This window comes from Anser brachyrhynchus, assembly GCF_964034855.1.
Source record: "Anser brachyrhynchus genome assembly, chromosome: 1".
Taxonomy (NCBI): domain Eukaryota; kingdom Metazoa; phylum Chordata; class Aves; order Anseriformes; family Anatidae; genus Anser; species Anser brachyrhynchus.
Genome location: NC_137694.1, coordinates 67490951 through 67511933, shown reverse-complemented (window position 1 = coordinate 67511933; position 20983 = coordinate 67490951). Strand labels below are relative to the sequence as shown.

The following is a 20983-nucleotide window of genomic DNA, read 5'->3' as shown; positions in this document are numbered from 1 at the left end:
CAGTTTTCAGTATGTATTTCCTCAGGGTTGAGAGATGGGTACAAATAACGTGTCATTAGCAATTACTTTGCTGTAGCTAATGTCAAACTTTTTATTAAAAGAAATTGAGTTGATGTCTCACTTTAGTAAGGGGTGAATTACAGATGGACAAATATCCTACAGTATTTCCTAGGGGTGTATACTTTTTTTTTTTTAATTAAGCATGTGTTTTAAATGTTACTGTAGCTATTTCATATTTCAGCAAAGATCTGAAGTTTCTGAAAAGGGAGTTTGGAAAAATCATATTTTAGCTAATGTGAGAAAATATTTTGCAGAAAGCAAATTCTGAACCAGAAATATCTGAACCAGAAAAATCTGAACCAGAAAAATGATTAAAAGCTGTATAGAGTAGCTACATGGGAACTCCTAACAGGTAAGTAAAAGGGCTTCACTGATTAAAAATTAAGCATTAAAACATGAATTCCCATGGACTGGCAGCATCAACCTTACACTGTGCAGTTAGCTATATTAAAATCCACATGTACTATGTGAAATGGTGAGTCATAGGTCTATGTGTTTCAGACAGTAGGGGATAAATCATTGTATCGGCCAGGGACTAGGTTCATGTTCATCAGTGTTTACAGTCTTGCTTTGTGCTGTTAAATAGCAGGCACGTTTCACAGGTCCCTACTGTGATGCAGATGTATATGCTGACCATTCAAAGTCCTGAATTTAATTCGCAAAAGTTCTCAGCAAACTCAAAGCTTTTGTGATTCAATCCTTCTTTGCCAGGATTTCTAACATAACACCAGCCTGTTATACATGTACAAAAGGAGATACTAATAAATTATTTTTATATGAACATACATGCTTTTTCTCTTTCCAGAAACTAAATGGTGAGACAAACGGAATGACAAAATTTTAGCAACTTCTGAGCAGATTTAATTAAGGAAACTCCATTTTATTACAGACAGTCTGTCTTATTTAATCTCCCACTCACAGTTTTCCTTCTCACTGCATTTTTGTGCAATTAAAAAAAAGACAAACTGGAACTCCAATTAAATGCCTTTGGAAACGTCAGCCACCCTTTCTGACACCTGTTAAAAAATGCATGAACTGACACACTTGCAAACTAATTTCAGTGCTTCTGTAGAAACCCTGGCTGCCTTGCCTTCTTAGGGTGCTGCATTTAATGCCTCAGTAAAGCAGAGAACATGTTGGTCATGCTCACACCCTTTGTGCCGCAGTACTGCGAGGCAGGGGGGAGAAAAGGGGGTTCCAAAAGCATATGCTGAGACAAGAAAGAACTGAGGGCTTTAGGTTTTCAGTGGCTGCTTGGAGAGAGAAGGGATGGTCTCCTGACATTTCAGGGACCCTATTTGTTATTCATTTGCTTTGATCTAACCCAGGCAGACATTTCCCAGGAACCATGATCCAAGCCTTTCACAGTCTTCAGACCCAAAGAAGCCCTCTTAGTCTTCCTACCCACCACGTGGCATCTTCTCTGTAACTGCACTGTCCTGCTGTGAATAGGAACTTTAAGTCACATCTAGTGGGAAAGATCACAGTATCACAGTATCACAGATTTCTAGGTTGGAAGAGACCTCAAGATCATCGAGTCCAACCTCCGACCTAACACTAAGTACTCCACTAAACCATATCGCTAAGCTCTACATCTAAACGTCTTTTAAAGACCTCCAGGGATGGTGACTCCACCACCTCCCTGGGCAGCCCGTTCCAATGCTTAATAACCCTTTCGGTAAAGAAGTACTTCCTAACATCCAACCTAAAACTCCCCTGTCGCAACTTTCGCCCATTCCCCCTCGTCCTGTCACCAGGCACGTGGGAGAACAGACCAACCCCCACTTCTCTACAGCCTCCTTTAAGGTAACTGTAGAGAGCGATAAGGTTGCCCCTGAGCCTCCTCTTCTCCAGGCTGAACAAGCCCAGCTCCCTCAGCCGCTCCTCATAAGACTTGCAGGGCAAGCAGGCGATCAGGCCCAGTCAGCATGGGTTTATGAAAGATGATGAGCTGCTTCTCTGAAGAGTTGGTTACTAGATGTGCCTGAGGTTTAAGGGTACGATAGACTTGAAATAAAGCCAGACAGACCTGGACATACCCCTAATATTCTTCTCTGAGGAAACATTTAGTTAGCGGACTCCACAAGCTTATAGTAGGATTTCTGAAGTTGAGCTGGGTGGTTGCTCCAGGGACATATTATTCAGGCACTTGGAGAAGGGCAGAGGTTGGATATGAGGAGGCCTTTTCTTTTGTGGCATAAGTTACAATTATACCAGTGATGGTGAGAAACAAAGAGACCATGCTGTGGACAGCAGACACAGCATTAGCACATCATGTTCAGAGTGGTTATTTCCAACTGGACACTTCTTCAATCTCACAAGTCCCACAAAAAATGAAAATATGGGCACAGAATGGCATAGGGGTGTAGGTAGGTGGAAAACAAGTAGGGAATATTGTGGGAGGGCGAAAGGAGGCCGCTTTCCTAGCACTGCTCTAGCAAGCACCAAAGGAGAAACTGAAACTACCACCTTATACAAAAGTTTGCTGATTTAATAATTCACTCTTTCTGCAGTTCTTTTCCCTGAAACCCATTTCCTACTTTTCATCCATCTCTGCTGGTGGAGGATTGTGCAGCTGCTTCCACCTCTGCAAAGAGAGTGGGAGCATTAATCAGTCATCGGTAAGAAATCAGACTTGCTACAAAGCAAATACTGTGTCTGTACTAACCACTCACAAGCCAGGTCCTACACCTGCTTATTAAGCCAGCACTGACACTGCTAAGAGGCATAATCATATCTTCCTTTCTACAAGGTTATTTTTCTTCTGTGCTCTTTTTCTTCCCTCGTGCTCCCTCCACTCTTACTGATCCTAGTGGACATTTTCACAAGCATCACACAAAGAATTATTTCCTTAGTTTTTCATCCACAAGTGTTAGGAAAGAATTTCTCACCTTGCTAAGCACTGCTTGGCAGCATTTAAAGATTATTGCATCTTGTGGGAGTACCAATTACAATCTGTTTTAATTTCTAAATATGTTCTTTATTTTTTGCCAGTCTGACTCAAACATATCATAGAATCACAGAAGGGTTTGGGTTGGAAGAGACCTTAAAGACCATCAAGTTTCAACTCCCCTGCCATAGGCAGGGGTGCCACCCACTAGATCAGGTTGCCCAGTGCCCCATCCAGCCTGGCCTTGAACATCTCCAGGGATGGGACAGCCACAGCTTCTCTGGGCAACCTGTGCCAGCGCCTCACCACCCTCTGAGTGAAGCATTTTCTCCTAATAATGAATCTAAATCTCCCCTCTTTCATTTTGAAACCATTCCCCCTTTCCTATCACTATCTGCCCATCTGAAATGTCACTCTCCATCTCTCCTGCAAGCCCCATTTATGTTCTGAAAGGTTGCAATGAGATCTCCCTGGAATCTTCTCTTCTCCAGGCTGAACATCCCCAGCTCTCTCAGCCTTTCTTTATAGAGGAGGCGCTCCAGCCCCTTGATCATCTTCGTGGCCCTTCATAAGGAGATCTCAAACATGAATAGAAGTTATGGGACATTGTTTTTTCATCTTGCAGAAAAGAATTGGGATTACTTTTTCCCTGTTCTTCACTGAGATGAAGCAGAACTTGTAGTTTTCCATGGAAGACAAGAAACACAGGATGGGAGGTGAGCAGGAAAAGGAGGAAAAATCAGATTAAAAGAAAGGAAAAGAGATAGGAAGGTAAGACATTCATACCTGACAAGTTCCTGTTCTGCTCCACTTTAACTGCAGTTGAACTTGGTATTTTGGAGTAGTTTCCATATGTTTCATCTGCTGGAGACATTACTTTCTGTGCACTTTCTGAGTGGTGGGAAATCAGTGTTTCTGTCCCTCTGCTCACAGCATCCCAGAAAATAAGTTTGATCCCCAGGCTACAAAATCATTCATTCTAACTTTAGTGCAATTAATATTGTGTACACAGATTGTGGCAGCTCCGACCTGAAAGGCTAGAGAAAGCCATCCTGAAATTATTAGTTATTTAGGGTGTTTCTCTGTAAAGTGGCAGCCTGCTGAAACAGGCAGAGGACCTGAGGGTTGCACATCCCAGCTGAATGCTTGGATCTTTAAAATGCTGCCCTCTTCCAGAATCAGTCTATCTTTAAAACTACACATTTCTTTTGGCACCCAGTCAAGTTTTCTAGTGAAAGTCTCCTTGAAATTGATACGTGCCTCTGTAGAGTTCTGATTAAGGTACAAAAAGCTAGCTGAAGAAAAGATTTTTAAAATAAAGCTAAATTTGAGGCATGTCCACACACAGCTGTCTGTGTAGGAAGAAAGATGAAGCATTCTATCAAGTCTTTGACTCTTAAATAAATAAAATAAGTAAAATAAAAATAAAATAATAAAGGAAAATAAAGGGAAAAAAAAAAAAAAACGACATTCACATACTGGTTCTATGTATTCCTTGCTTTTGGTTTTGTTTTGCTATCCTCTCTTGTTCTCAGATTTTATGGTAATAGATATTCATGTTGGTGACATACGCTGTTCTCCCACTGCATCCAATAGTTAAACTATGGTGCACATCTGCTTAACACTGTCAGCACCTATCACTGCATCACTCTGTCTTCAACCACCTGCAGCTGTAATACTGCTGATCAAGCAGCCTGACTTTGCCTAGGTAGGTCTCTGAGGCAGAACGAACCTCTGTATGTATGTTTGAACAACAGTCAGCACATGTTCACCCATTTAAGTACCTAAACTGCATGCATGTAAGAATCATCCAAAATCTGAAACCACAAAAGGATTACATATGATTTTTTTAAATTATTTATTTAAAACATTTTTTCTGCTGCAGGCATAGCCTTATAAGGTCCAACCCCAGCTAGTTCTGACCTGTGCTACACACAAGTCCAAAGCAGAAGTAATTTCAGAGTACAGAAGTAAAACTTTATCAAAACAAAAGCCTGCACAACTTTTGACATACTGCATTAACAATCCATACTATTTAAAAAAAATCAAAATAGCTCACAGCCCTTAACTGTAAGCCTTCAGCCTGTGGTATTGGGTAGGATTGCTTAAAAGGGTATTTTCAAACCTTTGGCATTGTCAATTTATTCTGCAAACCTTTATGCTATTGTATAGGACATATCAACATAGCAACCATGCTAGCTGAACTTCTGAATATGAGGGTCATCCCACAGGTCTCTGATAACTGAATTTCTGCCGATTCTGGAACATATTGGGTCAAACAGAGGAAGCAGCATCGATACTATGACTCCTTGTTTGAGCTTAGTGACCTTCACACAAGACAAGCCTAGAGCAAAAGATGCGTGGTCCACAGAGCAATTCCTAGAGGCAACCCTATTTGCAAAGGAACAGATCACTTGCCAGCAAAAATTGCAATTACAAAAGCTTTCTTATTAAAAAAAGTTTGTTGGAACCTGTACATGTTTAAAGGGGGCTTTACCTCACCCTGATAAACTCCTTGTAGTTGTCATGGCGCCCACTTTTTCATTTAAGTATTCAGCATACGGATCCAATATGGTATATAAATACTTTTGCACATAAGACAACCACAACAAAGTAATGAACCACTGATGGGTAGTAAACAAGCACCTAAGAGCAGACTTATTTTGTGCTATTTTGTTATTGAGGCAAATATGACTATTATTGAAGATGACAAAATAGCATACATTTGCTTCCATAAGATCCTTCCTGGGGTCATTATTCACGACAATGATTAACATTAATTTTCTTTCATGTACAGAAGACAGTTGTGACTAATATATTATCAAAGTTCATTGCTTCAAGAAAGAACATTTTCTGACTGACACTGGACACCCTGTACTACAGCCCTGCCATAGAAAATTAGTATCTAGTATCTTTGTGAAACACCTCTCTAGATGTGGTGGTGTCATCTTGTTTGATGATTATTGCTATTATAATGTAACCACAACCAGGATTCCAATGCACTTGATGTTGTACAAAGTAGTCCTTTCCATAAAGGAGTTTGATTATTAAAAAAAAAAAAAAAAGAACAAAAGGTGGAAAAAGTAAGAGTTAGCTGAGCAAAGTAGTAAACAATATAAAAGGACTTAGATAATTGTCCTAGTTTCAGCTGGGATAGAGCTACTTTTCTTCATAGTGGCTGGTACATATCATGTTTTAGATTTAGAAGAAAAATAATGCTGATAACACACTGATGTTTTAGTTGTTACAGAGCAGTGCTTACACAGAGCCAAGGATTTTTCTGCTTCTTGTGCTGCCCTGCCAGTGAGGAGGCTGGGGATGCACCAGAAGCTGGGAAGGAACACAGCCAGGACAGCTGACCCAGCTTACCAAAGGGATGTCCCATACCATGTGGTATCATGCAAATAAAAACTGGGAGATTTGGCCAAGGTGGGGGGGGGGGGGGGGGGGGCAATTGTGGCCCCTGCCTGGGGACTGCATCATTTGGTGGATGGTGAGCAATCGTATTGTGCATCATTTGTTTTGTGTGTATATTATTATTATTTTCCCTTCTTTTTCTGTCCTATTAAACTGTCTTTATCTCAACCCACAAGTTTTATCGTTTTACTTCTTTTTATTTATTTATTTTTATTCCCTCCCCTATCCCACGGGTGGGGGAGTGAACAAATGGGTGTGTGGTGTTTAGCTCTCTGCCAGGTTAAACCACAATGATAATAAAATAGCTTTAGGTATTTTACTATAAACAATATGACTGAGATTACTGAAAGAAACCCAGGGCTGAGAAGAATAGTTAAAGAACATCCTCAAAGTTGCGTTTCTGATATTTAACCAAATATTCATTATTTCCACAAGTTACTATGCCCTGCCCTGAGTGGGGGCTTGGACCTAATGACATCCAGAGATCCCTTCAAGTTCAAATTATTCTAAGGTGCTGTAAGAGTAATGGTATAGAGAAACTAGAAAATAAAATTATATCACAACATTTTTGGTCTCAGGGATTGTTTTTGAACAGCATGCCTAACTATAATGAAAGGATATGGCCATATGCTTAGTGTAGCAACACTAAGCAACACTACTACCTACTAACAGGACTACTACTGCAGTCTTACGGCGCTCTGGTGAAATATAAATTAAGCACAACAAATGGAAGAAAAGCAGCTCTTTACAAATGTTCAAAAATCAAAATCATGTAGACAGACTGACAACAGAGCTAGCAAAACGAATACAGCTGACAACAGCCTGCAACTTCACGAATACAGCGAATGCTCTCCACCCCAACTGCCATTTTGCAGGAATCATCTTTATTATGTGGAATTCCAGCATCAGTCTGGACGATCCCAAACGCCTTGGTGCAAGGGCCGCATGGATGGGTTATTGTAGAGGCACTCTGACCCTCTCATCTGACCTCCTGCCCAGCACAGGCCACAGGTTTCACACAACGCATTTTTGGATCCAGCACAACAACAGGCAAATCAGCTGGGAGGTATCACTCGGAGCAGCAGCTGGCCCTTCTCAGGGGGGAGGACAGGTTACACCGTGCAGGATCGGCCCTTTTGGAGGAGGAAACCACAAGGCACATTTAATTTCAGCAAGAGGAAGCTCAACACAGCTTTGCCATGTAAAATACCAGCAGAATTAAACCATGTGGAGGAGAGGTAATTACTCATAGCTGGGTCACCAAGGAGGATGGCCTACATGCTCACAAGGAATGCAGGGCAAGAGCGATGTCTTCATAAGTAGCCTGGCAAAAATGCGCTGAAATTTCAGAGACACAAACCTAGATCCACTTGGATTTGCAGCTTTCCTCCAGCAACAAATGCAACCTAGATGCAGAGAGAACTACTCTCCCTCCAGCCTCTGTGGTAGCTTTATTATACCTACACCAGCACTTATCCTGCGTGTTCAGTCTCATTAGCTTCAGTAGGACTCTTCTTACCGCAAGATCAAAGGAGGCTTTTCCTGGAGGGTTTACGCCATTGATAATTTGGATAGCTGCAGTAAACTTAATCTATCTGGACTACACTATAAAGATTTAAAGCAGTTGAAGATTAAAGTGATTCGCCTAAGACAACAGATGCAATTTGATGAAACTGAACGCAGGTTTCCACAAAGCCCAGGCTTAAAAAGAAGTCTCTTCACACATTAAAAGCCTCCAAATGCACATTTTGAGAATTAGGATTTTGCTATCACTATATAGGATATTTAAAGAAGGAAGATTTAGAAACAGGCTTATGCTTGTCTTTCTACCACTTTTCTTTCTTTTACCCTTTTTTTCTTTCTTAGCATATCTCAATTTTGACTATGAAAGTCACAATCAAATAGGTCATGCAAGTCTTTTGCATACGTATCTTATCAGCAGACAACAGCTCTGTGAGAGTGCTTCTCCAGCACACACAGACCTGCTAAAAATACTGATTAAACACTTGTTCATTTTTACAGTTAATTCAGCATATGCTGCTCTAAGAATGGGCTAACGTGGCTGTCATCTTTCACTGCCATCCAGCTCTGTCTGCAATTGGGGTGCATGGGCTCCTTTGTAAAACTGCAAGTGAGCAGGCAGAAGGCATACAGGGTGGAATCAGGATAGGCACAAAGCACCAATAACGAGGGCCTTCTGAAAGCACATTTAGTTGTTCAATTTCTTCAAAACATTGAAGAAATAGGTATAGGTGTGACAACGAACATCTCTTTGGCTTTGATAATGACATTATGCACAGCTAGCCTGTTCTTTGGCTTGTTAAATTCAAAGTTTCCTGTGGGTGAGAAATGAACATTACTTTGTCCCTGTTGTCAGGGCTTTCTGCCATGTTAATCTGATTATCTATGACAGTTACTGTCAGTTTGTTAGCAGAGATCCAATTATTCTGCTTGGCTTTTAAGTTCTCACATATTTCTGGCTATGGGCCTGATTCTGAGGTCTTCTTTGTCCTCATGCCTTCAGTGAAAATTTTGATGTAAAAAAAATGGGATTGGAACTGATACATGAGAATTTTATACCAAGTACTTAAAAATGTATGCATTTTTTTATCTCTAGTGAGTATAAACAAAAAACTGCAAAACTGGCAGCTGAAGGAAAAAAAGAAACAAAAAAGGTTCAAGCACTTGAACTGCCTACACTGCTGTAATTGGAATTTACAGTGCTAGGGAAGAAGGGAGATTTTCCCCCCCATTCATTAAACTCTTTTTTTAGACCTTGGCTTTCCTTCTGTGTCAAAAAGAAGAGAAATACAGTATAGCTCTGTAAGTAAATATAACACATTTTAAACATAGAATAAAAATAGAATCAGATGGATCAATTTCCGAGACATTTGACATTGGAGACAGCATATTCATTCTGTTATTTTCTCTCTCTTACACATAGCTTTTCTCAGGTACGGATTTGCGTGGGATACACCAGTATGACTAGAAAGTGGCAAGCACATAGTAAGCTGCAGACATGAACAGAAGAGTAATAGATGTCCACATCATTATAATGTGTTCAGTGCTTAATCCTTGTGTGTTGCTAGCTTTAAAATCATCTCCATTTGAAGATCCAAAATTAATTTGCCCAAAGTCAGTTGTCACTTCTTAATGTCTTTGTCAGTAAAACCACTAATACACGGGCTTCACAAATTCTTGGTGGCAAACCTTTCTCATTCTAGTCTGTTCTAAATGTATTTTTTTCTATAATCTCTGTAAATAGAGCCTGTCTGTGCAAGAGATTTTTGCTGAAAAGGATCGCCCACCATTTACTACAATGGTGCAGTTTCACTGGCAATACTACCAGCAGGACCTTGGCACAACAGCGTCCTCTAGGTACTCACTATAATCCTTTAAAGCTCAATGAAATAACTGCAAAGGTAAAGGTGCTAGGAGATGGTCTTTTTTGCCTGTGCTCCATGTCTCCATCATTGCTATTAATCAATATTAGTGGTACTTGCAATAGTCAGCATCTCCCTGCCATACCCTCAAAAAAAAAAAAAAAGTTTTATTTGCCAGAGTTGCAGGTTTCTACATCAACACAAAAGTTCGTGGAAGAAGTCATGATGCCCTGGTGCTCACAAACTTTAGAGCCAAACTCATGCTGATTTCTTCCTAAACAGGGTTTCATCAACAAATGAATGCAGTTATTCCATCCTGGCAAGTCTCCCCTCCATCGCTGCCTGTCTCTTTCATTCACCAGAAGAACCCGGCAGTGTGACATGGCCCAGGGAGGGTATGATTCCTTATAGAAGGAATTCCTTTTAATGCATTGTTCTGGTCTATAACAAAGGGCTTTACAATCAGCATTTTGGGGAGCAAAGACTGTCCTTTCTCATTTAGTTTTTCTTTTTTTTGGAGGGTGGTGGGTTAACTGTCCTTTGGTGCTGTGTATAGCATCATCAACCACAATAAGCATGATACCAATGCCTTTTATTTACGTTCCCTGTAAAAACTCTGCCTCCCACTGACAAGATCAGGAAATGAAGGTAGCAGCCACCAGAATTAATTCAAAAGTACATTTCTTAAACTTTCTAAAGTTGGTATAAATTTCCATCATACCAGATACCCTGCCCAGCAACAACACCAAATACCAAGCCAAATTTCGTTGCTAAATATTAGGCGCAAATTATATATCCTCACAAACTCTGACATCTCACTCCATGGTAATTTGTTTGCAGAATTCCTTCCAAAATTGGCCTGATTATATTAGGTGTAACTTGGCAGAGACTCTTCAAAGTCAGCGGAGCACAGCCAGCTACCATCAGGCAATCTCACCTAGAGTTCCATTACTGCACATCTTAAAAATGATGAATGAAAGAAGGCAATAATAAAATAACAAAAAAACAGCATTCCCTTCTCTAGGGAATCTTAAAGATTGAAAAAGACTTCTCTTTTAAGTACAAACATAAAATATATGCTTGGATAACAGCAAGATCTTGGATGTTGCAGAGCAGAGATATTCTGTGTTACTGCTGCCCCTTCATCCTTAACACCCCTCTCCTAGCCAACTATGCCTAAGAGAATTGTGTAAAAGCATATGTGCATTCGGTGCATGAAGAGGGGGAAAAGAGCATGAGGTAATAAAAAAAATTGCATGGCTTCAAAGCTTAAGTCTATCATAGGCAAGAGCTAGAGAGAAATTCAATGAGCTCTCCCACCCTGCCTGCTACGTTATCAAACAATCCTGTGCTCTGTGGGCTTTTATACCATATCAGGCTGCACAGATGATGCTTGAGCCAGCCTGCTGACTTAGATGGGCCAATTACCTATATGAAGAGCCATGCAGGAAAATGTCTGTCATACTAATTCAACTCACCCATGGTTTCACACAAACACAGGTTTCACACCAGAGCCTTGCAAGGTCCGTCATGTTGCATGGATGAAATTCATCTGTCTGTTACACCTATCCAATCCAACCCCATTGGAAATGATCAGATTTTGAGGAGTAGGTGGAAGCACAATCCAGCCCACACTCTTGAGTCTGGGAGTCAGGATTACAGAATTTATTAGATAGCTGCTGGCAGGTCCCTAGAGGATTGTACCAACCAGAAGCTGCATATATCTTGCTCATGGCATTGCCTGGGATTTTCTGAAACCCATTCTAGAGCAAAAATAAAGGGCTTCAAAATTTTAGTGAGAAGAGAAAGCCAAAGACAGTACACAGGTCACAGACAAGCTCCACACCTCTCCTACAGAGAAGATGCTTCTGCTGATGCCTTAGCTTCCTTCCTATGGATAAGAGGTGGCTATTCTGCTCTAGTAAAAACAACTGAAACTTTCATTGCTGAGTTAAAGCTTCAAACTGGAAGAATGTGATTTCATAGTTAAAGTGAGGAGCGGAAAGGAAAAAAAACAAAACCGTTTTATGTCAGCAGCCTTGAAGCTTGTGAAAGGAAGGAGAGCATTTCCACTTTCAAGAAAGTAGAGTTTGGCCCTCACAACTACCTTTCTTTTGAATCCAATTGCAAATAAAACTCCAAGGGACACGTGGCAGCCAACACCACCAACCACCCTGGTCTGCCACCCTTCCTAGCCATTCTGAGGGCACAACACATACTCAGGTATACACATAAAATGCTCCACTCTTCTTTAAGCCAGGGGTGCTTGTGTTAGACTACAGAGTCAGGAACAGCCTACAGCTGGAACAAATTGAACATGGTGACAGTTCTTCTGCATTACCTCAGAGAGGCAAAAGCAGATTAATTCAGTCTTAACTTGTATAAAGGTCTTGAAGCGCTTTAGACTAAAGGTGCAAAACAGTCTGGATGAATAACTATGTTGAATCCAGCTGATAATTACCAATACAGTATGAAGACAATAAGTCAAAACAGTAAATTCAGAGAGAATGTGACGCTACCTGCAGCTTGATCTGTTATTAAATACAGTAGTGTATTAGATGAAGTGTTTATATAGATATATCACTGTGATAAACCCTTAAGAAAGTACAGGGATCTGAAAGACAGAAGAAAAAACATTCTTTTCTTTATACAATTAGTATTTTCTTTATAGGCCACATTTTCTTTATTGGCACTTTCAGGCCAAAGGAAGGGACAAAAATCAGCAAGCCAGATGGAAACATGTTCATGTAAAATCCCCACCAAGTGTTGGTGAATTTACATGCAGGTAAAGAATTCGAAATCCTGTAAATATTTAAATTTGTATCACTATATTTTAAAATTAAAGCTTGCTCCCTTGTATGCAGCCTTTCTTTCCAAGATGTATGTGCAGTACACAGCCAAGGCTCTGAAGATGCTTGGAGCTATTTCCATAGCAACACACAGTGTGGTGAGGTAATACACCTGAGATACTAATGACCTCAGCGTGGAGTCCGGATGCGCACAGATAAATGAAATGAGATGGCTGAAAATCTTCACATTTCAGTGGGTTTTTTAATGAGCAAGAGAATGAACCCATAACAAAGATTTCCAGATAAAATACTTTTTTTTCTTTCTCTCTCTTTTTGCCACCCCCAGGGTGTATACCCTTGTTAAAAAAAAAAAAAAAAGCTACATATGTATCTTCAGTAGCAGCAAAGCTGACACAAACAGATTGCTCACCTCCTTTTGTGCTTCCGCATGTACACAAATGCTCTTACGCATCCTGGCTGAATACAGTGAAGTCAGTAAAGAGCTCCCATTTACTTCACTGGGTTTTGGATTAGGACTAGCATGAAGATTCAGTTTCCCTTCTGAAGTACCTTTTTTGTACCCTTTCCCCTAAGAAATTCCCCAGTTATTTTTTGCCAATGGGGACGTGAGCTAAAATATTATCTTTAAGCCCATAACACTGATTTTTGAGGGCATAAAGGAGAGCAGACAACATTTACATTTAACATATTAAACATCCTGCTATTTGGAACTGGATAAATGCCTGCCAGACATGTCAGTGGCTCTGAATACAGTCTTCCTGACTTGCCCCTGTCTGGTAGGGGAAGATCGGGAGTGACTGAGAGGAAGAAGAGGAAAAGTAAGGTTCCCTTTCACACAGACGAGGGGAGTCAAACCTCATATTCCAGACAAAAAACTCCTTCGAAAGACAGTGCTTCTCCTCACTTGCACCCCTATTTATGGGCCACTTTGCCCATACCACGAGGGTGGCAACTGTGGCTCAGGCTCTGGCATGGGATGGCTTTAGCTGTCTGCTTTGGGTGAGCACAAGAGCTCAGCCCAGACCCCTCCTATCCTTGTGCTTCTGCATAAACAAATAAACATGTTAAACAAAACTGAACTCAAAAACAGTTTGGACCTACACTTGAAAATTATGGTAGATATGGCCAGTCCCATGTAATGTAAAAGGAGTATGAAAACAAACGATAGTGCCAAGGCTGGCCTATTTTCCAGCATATCTAAGAGTAGTTTTCTTTCAGCCCATCCCTCTTGTAAGTCAAACCTCTTGCTAGTCTGCTGATTTCACTGAGATGTAATGATTGCCAATAGATGAGAAATGTTTCTCATGTGCACATCATCTTGTTATGACTCATAGTCAGCTATGCCAGCGATTCCTAAAGTTGTACCTACCTCCAGGACTCTATGCACGTCACTGCTGAAAGCCAGGATTTAACGAAGAACAAGTCATTTTAATGAAACACCCCAGCAACACTGAGTGAGTGAGTGGGGTTGCAAGGAGCAGAGTAACAGTCTTTCTTAGCAATTACTTCCTCCTTGCCTTTCTCATAGCCCAGGGTAGGCATGTAACTGCTAATTTCTAGCTACCTGCTTACCTTTCGCTCAAAACTCTGCCAAGCTTTATTCTGTTTTTGTGCATGAGAAATCAGTCTGTGAAGCAGCAGGTAAGTACTGGTAATGCCAAGAAATAAGTCAGTCTATGGATAAACGCACATAGCAGAGAAGCAGAAAAAAGAATCACATCATAAGTGGCTTGAAAATGAAGGTATGCAAAAAAAAAAAAATCCTAATTCTAATCACACATCTAAGGAGCTGAGCATGGGGCTTACCCTGCCACAGCCTCATTGCTCACTCTGCAGGGGAAGATTTTCTAATGAGAGAACTGGGTCAGTAAAACAGGAGTCCAAGCTTGTCACTTTAGCAGTTTAAACACAAGTCAAGTTAATACATAAACACCAGGCTCTGACCCAAAGAATACGAATAGATGCCACACTGCCTTGGAGACAAATCACTGATAAAACCAATTTTGCAGTTCTGATTTTTGAGTCTTACTTTAACTGAATTTTCCCAGAGTGTCATATAAATAAATAAATAAATAAATAAAATCAACAAAACAAACAACACAGTTTTCACTTGTGTCACAGATTCTAAGCTTTTCCTTGTGAATATTTATAAGCTGTAAATTATAGCAATTTGCATTGTTCACTTCATGCCCAAAAAAGCAAATGTCACATTCCTTTCACTTACCTGATATTGATGTTGATAGGACTACCTGGATTTGAAAGCAAACATGATTTGGCTTCAATTGGTATACGATTTCAGATAATACTATATTGACAGGGCTCAATATTATACTATATGTCAGGAATATTCAGCATGAGTCTAGATAAGGAAAGCATAATATTACTTAGAATTGCACTTTACTGTAATTAAAAGTGCCCAGTAATATTTATGATCTCTTCTTCTTAGCAGTTACTGCAAGATTTAATGGAAATAAAAAAGCAAATTTTGAAAAATGATATTTTATTGCAATTACGTTCATATTCCTGGCCTTCACAAGAAGTTAAAGGCCATTTAGTGGACTGAAATAGAGGAAATGGGTGTAAGTCAAGAGAATACCCAACTATGGTGTAAAGAGAATGTGAGTCTCTGGTCACTGAAGTATGAAAGTTAAGGTCATAGAGCATATGAACTAACGCATGGAAAAAGGCAAGTTTGCTTCTGAATGTTGGGTAATTCTAATCTACATCATAGGACTACGGGTTGGAGATATCTCTGTCACCAGTTTTTGTATTACTGCATGAAACATTTCATATGGAGCCATTTTACGCCTATGTGCTACAACTTCTAAGGGAAATCAGAGTAGAGTCCCAGAAGACCACACTCTCGTCTCCTTGAGATTTCCAGTGCTTTTTTGTTACAGTAAAGTCAGAAATACACTGAAAGTATTTTCTGGCTTACGGCATTTGGTATTTTCATTTCTGGGATGCGAGATTTATGCAAATTCATATACAATAACAGAGAACTTTGAAGCTTCTAATATGTCTTTTCACAGCTGAAGGGTTGATGGGAATTTAGCATTTTCATTCAGTGGTTTTCCCTTTCCTATGCAAAATATTACTCTCTCCCTCACAAAATTTTGTTTTGTGGAAATTACTATTAAAATGACAACCTTAAATAATAATACAGCCTTGTTGTCACATCCCTGTTGGTACTGTCAGTTTAAGCCACAGTTGCTCTTAGGGTGCACTTCTGAGCACAGAGCACCTCACACAGTGCTGTTACCTGAGGGATGCTGCTTTTGGCCATTTGTGGCAGCATGCTTCATATAAAATGAGATACTTGGGGAGGAAATTAGACAGCCAGCTCCAATTGAATTGCAATGAGATCTGAGGACTTATTTCCCATAAACTTTGAAAACTGTAGTGAGTATCATGGCCTGGCATGCAGATAAATGAGGAATGCTATTCTGACTGCTTCCTGCTACACAGTGCAGTGTAAATGTGTTGGTTTGCTACAGTCTTACAGCTCTCTCCTCACCCTTGAAGCCTAAACCATTCTGTCTTTTTGAAAAAATGGTTTTATTCTAAGCTGAACTGACAAACCTCTTCACAGTTAAAACCAGCTTCGGGCAATTGGTTACTGAATTAAGCCACTTTTTTTTTTAGCTGATTTCTGTTCTGTAAGGCATTTCTTTCTACTTCATCTAACTCTTCCTTTCAAGCAGCATTCAGATTTGCCTTTTTTTTTTTTGAATGTGTAATATTTGCAATACTGAGACAATCAGTGAAAACTCCATAGTTTCTGATAGGTGAATATCCAGTTCACTCTCTGAATAGAAAGAACTGGAAAATTGGTAAAGGTAGAGTGGAGAAAGTACTTTTGCCATACTGTTTGGTCCTGACAGAGCCTTCTCTGAAGAGCACTTACTTGAGCTGTCGAAGATAGATGATCAAGTAGAACAGAATAGTACCAGACTACTTTGAAAGATGGACGTTGCACATCCCTCTGTCTTAGAAATCATTTCCAAAATGGTTTTAATCCTCCACTGTACAGCTGAAATATCAGGGAAACATCACATCCTAGCTAACAACGGAAATGAGAAAGCTATTGACAAAGACAACATGCAGCATGCGGTTTCCATATGGATAGCCTTAGGCTATTATATAATCTACCATGTCATCATTCAAGAGTACAGATCAAACTCCACTCTTTTTCCATCCTTCTGCCTTGTGCTGCTTTCCAGTTTCTGGTTCAGTCTTCTAAAGGATTTTTGGCTCTACATCATCCTTACATTTAATTCAGAACAGTCCCATTGTCTGGTAAAGGAGCTGCCAGACTCTTTGCTAAGCTGAACAGCAGACCAGAACTAAACAGCTTCCCTGCAATAAGTAGTGACCTCCAGAAATTAACCAGAAAGTGGAAGAGAAATCCCACAACTGAACTGAGTGATTCAGGTGGATAAAAAACAGAATCCATGCATCTTTTGCATCCTCTGTAATGAGGTGTTAGAAGTGAGAAAATGAGAAGCTAATGCTTCTGTCATCCAAAATCTGAAGACCGTTGTGTTTGGATAGCAAGAAAGGTAATTTTGATATCAAGTGGGATGGCCAGTGAGCCTCCTTGCTTCACAAATGAAAACCAAAATGACAATTCCAGTTAAAAGCCAGTCTTATCTAACAAGATTTTTTTAGATGAAGCCCAACTGATTGAAATGGAGACTGTTTAGAAGCTTTTAAAGTCCATTTCTAAAAAAGCTAAAAAAGAGCATTTTCAGATTACCAGGTACTATTAACAGAAGTGTCTTACTACAGTCTATTAAGAAAAGCCCCAAATTTCCCAACATTTGTTAGAAGTGTGATCTTATTTCCAGTGCCTGAAGAAGCAGTAGGTAATTACAAAACAGAGAGAATAGCTGGAGGAAGATAAGAAAAATCATTATGTCACATGACCTTGAATTAGACTGATTGCATATTAAAAAGCTACAGCATTACCTCTTGTGAAATCAATGGGAAAGCTCTCACCAACTTCACTTGGGAAAAGTTTTAACAAAAGGTTTACTTAGTGAACACTTGGGTCATCCTACAGCATTTATAAAGGTTACAGCAGTTCTTAATGAGGAATCTAATTAAGATTTCTATGGTTTCTACATAATCACATCCAATTTACTGTACTATAAGAGAAATGAAGTCAGTCACGATTGTTGTTTTTTCAAAAGATTAAAGTCCCAGTGCAGGGGAAGGGACAAATATTTTGTATCTATTCATGCATTAGAAATTTGTTTTGAAATTTGGAAGATGCACAAAATTTTGAGGGAAAGATAAAAAGGACAACAAAAGGTTAATTAGTACCCTTTTTGCAAGTGTCTTAATGTCTTCCTCATCTCACTTTTTGGAGGAATTTTCTCACTAGCTACGATTTTGTCACTTACACTTTTACGGCTGAAACAGTTGTTTTTTTTTCTTTTTTTTTTTTTTTAGAGGACACTAGAAAGCAGAAGGGCCAAAATGAGAGCACTTCTTTCCCAACAGAATAGCAGGAGTAAGTAGAGGATCTTGCAATGGACACAGAGTACTTGATTCACCCCAGGAAAAGTGCCCACCAGGGCAGACCTCCAGCGTATGGAATTGGCGTTACTTTTAGCAGCATCTTCAGTGTGCATAAACACAAGGATTTTTCATACCCCGAAGTATGATTTTGACAGCTTTTTTATGCAGAAAATTTAGCTAGGAATAAAGAAAACATCATATGTTAATTCTTCCAGGCAAGTGAAAATGAGCCAGCTGTAACTGTAAGAGTTGATGTCCTTCCTTCTTTGCATTGACTCTTTAGCAAAATGTAGTTATTAGGTATGAAATGATGTACAAATTACTGAATGCAAAACTCATGTTTATCTTCCAGGTATTCTCCAGATAACCCTGCAGTAATTTCCCCTCACAATCAAGTAAACAACAGGCTCTCTGGGGGGTGGAACTTATACATAACTTGTCATGTAAGTAGAGAATAATTAATTACACTCTTATTTACAGTTTGGCTGATAAAAGCATTAAACAGCAAGTAACAAGAAGAATTCCAAGGTGCTGAAATGTTTACTCTCACCGCCTCAATATGTAAACACAAGTGAGATAAAAAGGATTTGGCACTGTATTACAGTGTGACACCTCATAGTGATGGGGCTGGGTTTTTGTAAAACCAGAGTCACAGATACCTCTGTCCTGAAGCTGAAATAAAATTTTGCTGGTGCTCCATGAAGCAACAAAACGTTCTAAATGGAGCAATAGTCTTAAAAGCCATGAAACTCGGTTATCTGCTCTGAGGTCCTATAGGACCCCATACATTACTCAGCTTTTGATCTGAGATACATCTTTGATTCTCCTATATTTTCTTAAGTCAGCTATTTTTACTGTTCCCTCACTCCACTTGTATTTACAAACCTCAGCAGCTATATCAATAGTAAATCAAGAGATTTGGACACTAACTTGTTTTGCTAGTTACAAAACCACAGATTTCTGCAAAGAAAGCAAGAAACGGGAACCATAACCAAACAACCAATAAAAAAAAAAATAAAGACAAAGCAGTTACAATATTCATGCCATATGCACTTGCACCCTGTTTAATATTTCCTTCTGGTAGCACCAGGACACCTACCAGAGGTCTCTTAACACCTCTCTGAATAGGTGCAGATATGGTCACACTAATGCACTGCGCTCACCAGTGAAACACGTAAACTGTTCTTACTCTAAGTAAAAATGAGGGCCTAAAATTTCAAATTGCAGTCATAAAAGTAAGCTAAAAGGCAGAAGCGAAGAAAAAAAAAGAGGAGGCGGCAGCTTTCATTTGAACCATGAAAAAGTAATTCCCTGGGATTAGCATATGTTATTGCCTTTGCACATTCTTTTCTGAATTAATTTCACTGCATCTGGATAATGATCTTAACTCACCAAGTGCAAATAAATCAATGCCAAAAAAGTTGCATTAATCAGAATAAATGGCTTTAAGAGATGGGAAAGCGAATGTACAGACACTTTTATAGGTCACTACTTAATCCGGCCCCAAGGTCACCAGAGAGCAAATGTCGTTGCCTTCTGGTGGCAGTAGATAAGCCTGCCTGGGACATGTGGGCATAAGGTTGGTCCTGAAAAAACAGGGGACTGCAGCATGAACAGCAGCCTCAGCAGAGGTGGAGGTTGGACTGGCAGAAGAAGCACTTCACTTACCCATCCCTGGGACAAGTCCAGTTTTCACCACCCTGGTAAGCAGCTACAGCTCTGTCTGCCCAGAGGTGCAACAATGGTGGAGGGTAGAAGCATGGGGCAGGAAGGAAACGTGGCCTTTTCCATATAAATGATGTTCTGGAGTCAGTCACACAGTTCTTTATTTCTGATGTTAGGAAAGGGAAGAGCAACATAAGTGAGAAGGATTCCCATGCGCTAAATTACTATCAAGCCAAACTGAGTGATGGCCCTAAAAATTATAACCAACCACACGGTATGTATGCAAGCTCCCTCCAATAAACCCAGTGATAAATGCTACTTATTCCTTTCTGTAAAGGAGTGCAAGATTGGCAGCTGAAATTGAAATATTCACATGGGTATTAGCTATTATTCATTTACTGCTGCTATTATTCAGTTCTGAAGAGAGAAAAAACATTCCTAGCCACTCAGGTTATTCAAGATTTATTTATTTTTTTAATTCATATTACCATAGGATTCAGGCATTACTTCATGAAATTTAACAGCTTACGGGTCTTGACATATGTTTAATTATCAAGCAGTACTTGAGAGTGTTTTTTTTTTGTACCCACACTATTTTATCTATATTTCTTACTGCATGTATATCAATACATATAGCAAGTACAGCTTGTAATAAAAGCAATGTGTTATTTTGATTTGAAAAAGGATTAAGAAGCCTAAACCAGTAATCTAGAAAATAAAATTGCCTGTGACAAAAGAGAAGAAAACCAGATCTGTCCCATTCCCCAAAACAAAGCAGCCAAAGAATCTTATCCACATATCTTATCCGCTGGCACAGTCTGATGACCCACTTCCCTGCAACCAAGGCACAAGAAGCGGATTGCATCCAGGAGGATTTGTGAAAGCTACATCTCGAGCCTTGTTTCTTTCAAAGAGCTGTCAAGTCCATATCACATGGCATTTCACAGACTAATTTCAGCCTTTCAAAGGGTGTGTATCAATTTCTTTGAGTCTGAAATCTGTGGTTTATAAAACAATGGCAACAGTAACAAAGTCAGAGAACAAGAAAAACATTATGCAGCTTGACATGAACACAAATATTTTAGGAACATCGATTACATTTAAAGAACATAACAAAAACACATGAACAAGAAAAACACAATTTCTTCTGTATAAACGAACTGCCACAACAGCACGTTAAATCATGAGAATCAAAAAAGTAAATGAACTCAATTAAAGTTACTAAATGGAAA

The 20983-nt window shown here is 39.6% G+C and overlaps 1 protein-coding gene across 4 annotated transcripts in view; it reads right to left on the bottom strand.

Moving 5' to 3' along the window:
- The window catches only part of PTPRO (protein tyrosine phosphatase receptor type O), a 156004-nt gene that overhangs the window by 111112 nt on the left and 23909 nt on the right, over nt 1-20983 (bottom strand). The window contains exon 2 of one of the 4 annotated variants that reach the window (XM_080562129.1): nt 19755-19917. The exons of 2 other annotated variants lie outside the window; for them this stretch is intronic. Coding sequence is in view for 1 of the 2 variants with exons in the window: in XM_080562125.1 (XP_080418251.1) it covers nt 3737-3811 (75 nt within the window). In the remaining variant the exon portion in view is untranslated. Of the gene's footprint in view, nt 1-3736; nt 3818-19754; nt 19918-20983 lie in introns of those variants that run through there. One more of the 4 variants, XM_080562125.1, reaches the window with a different exon arrangement.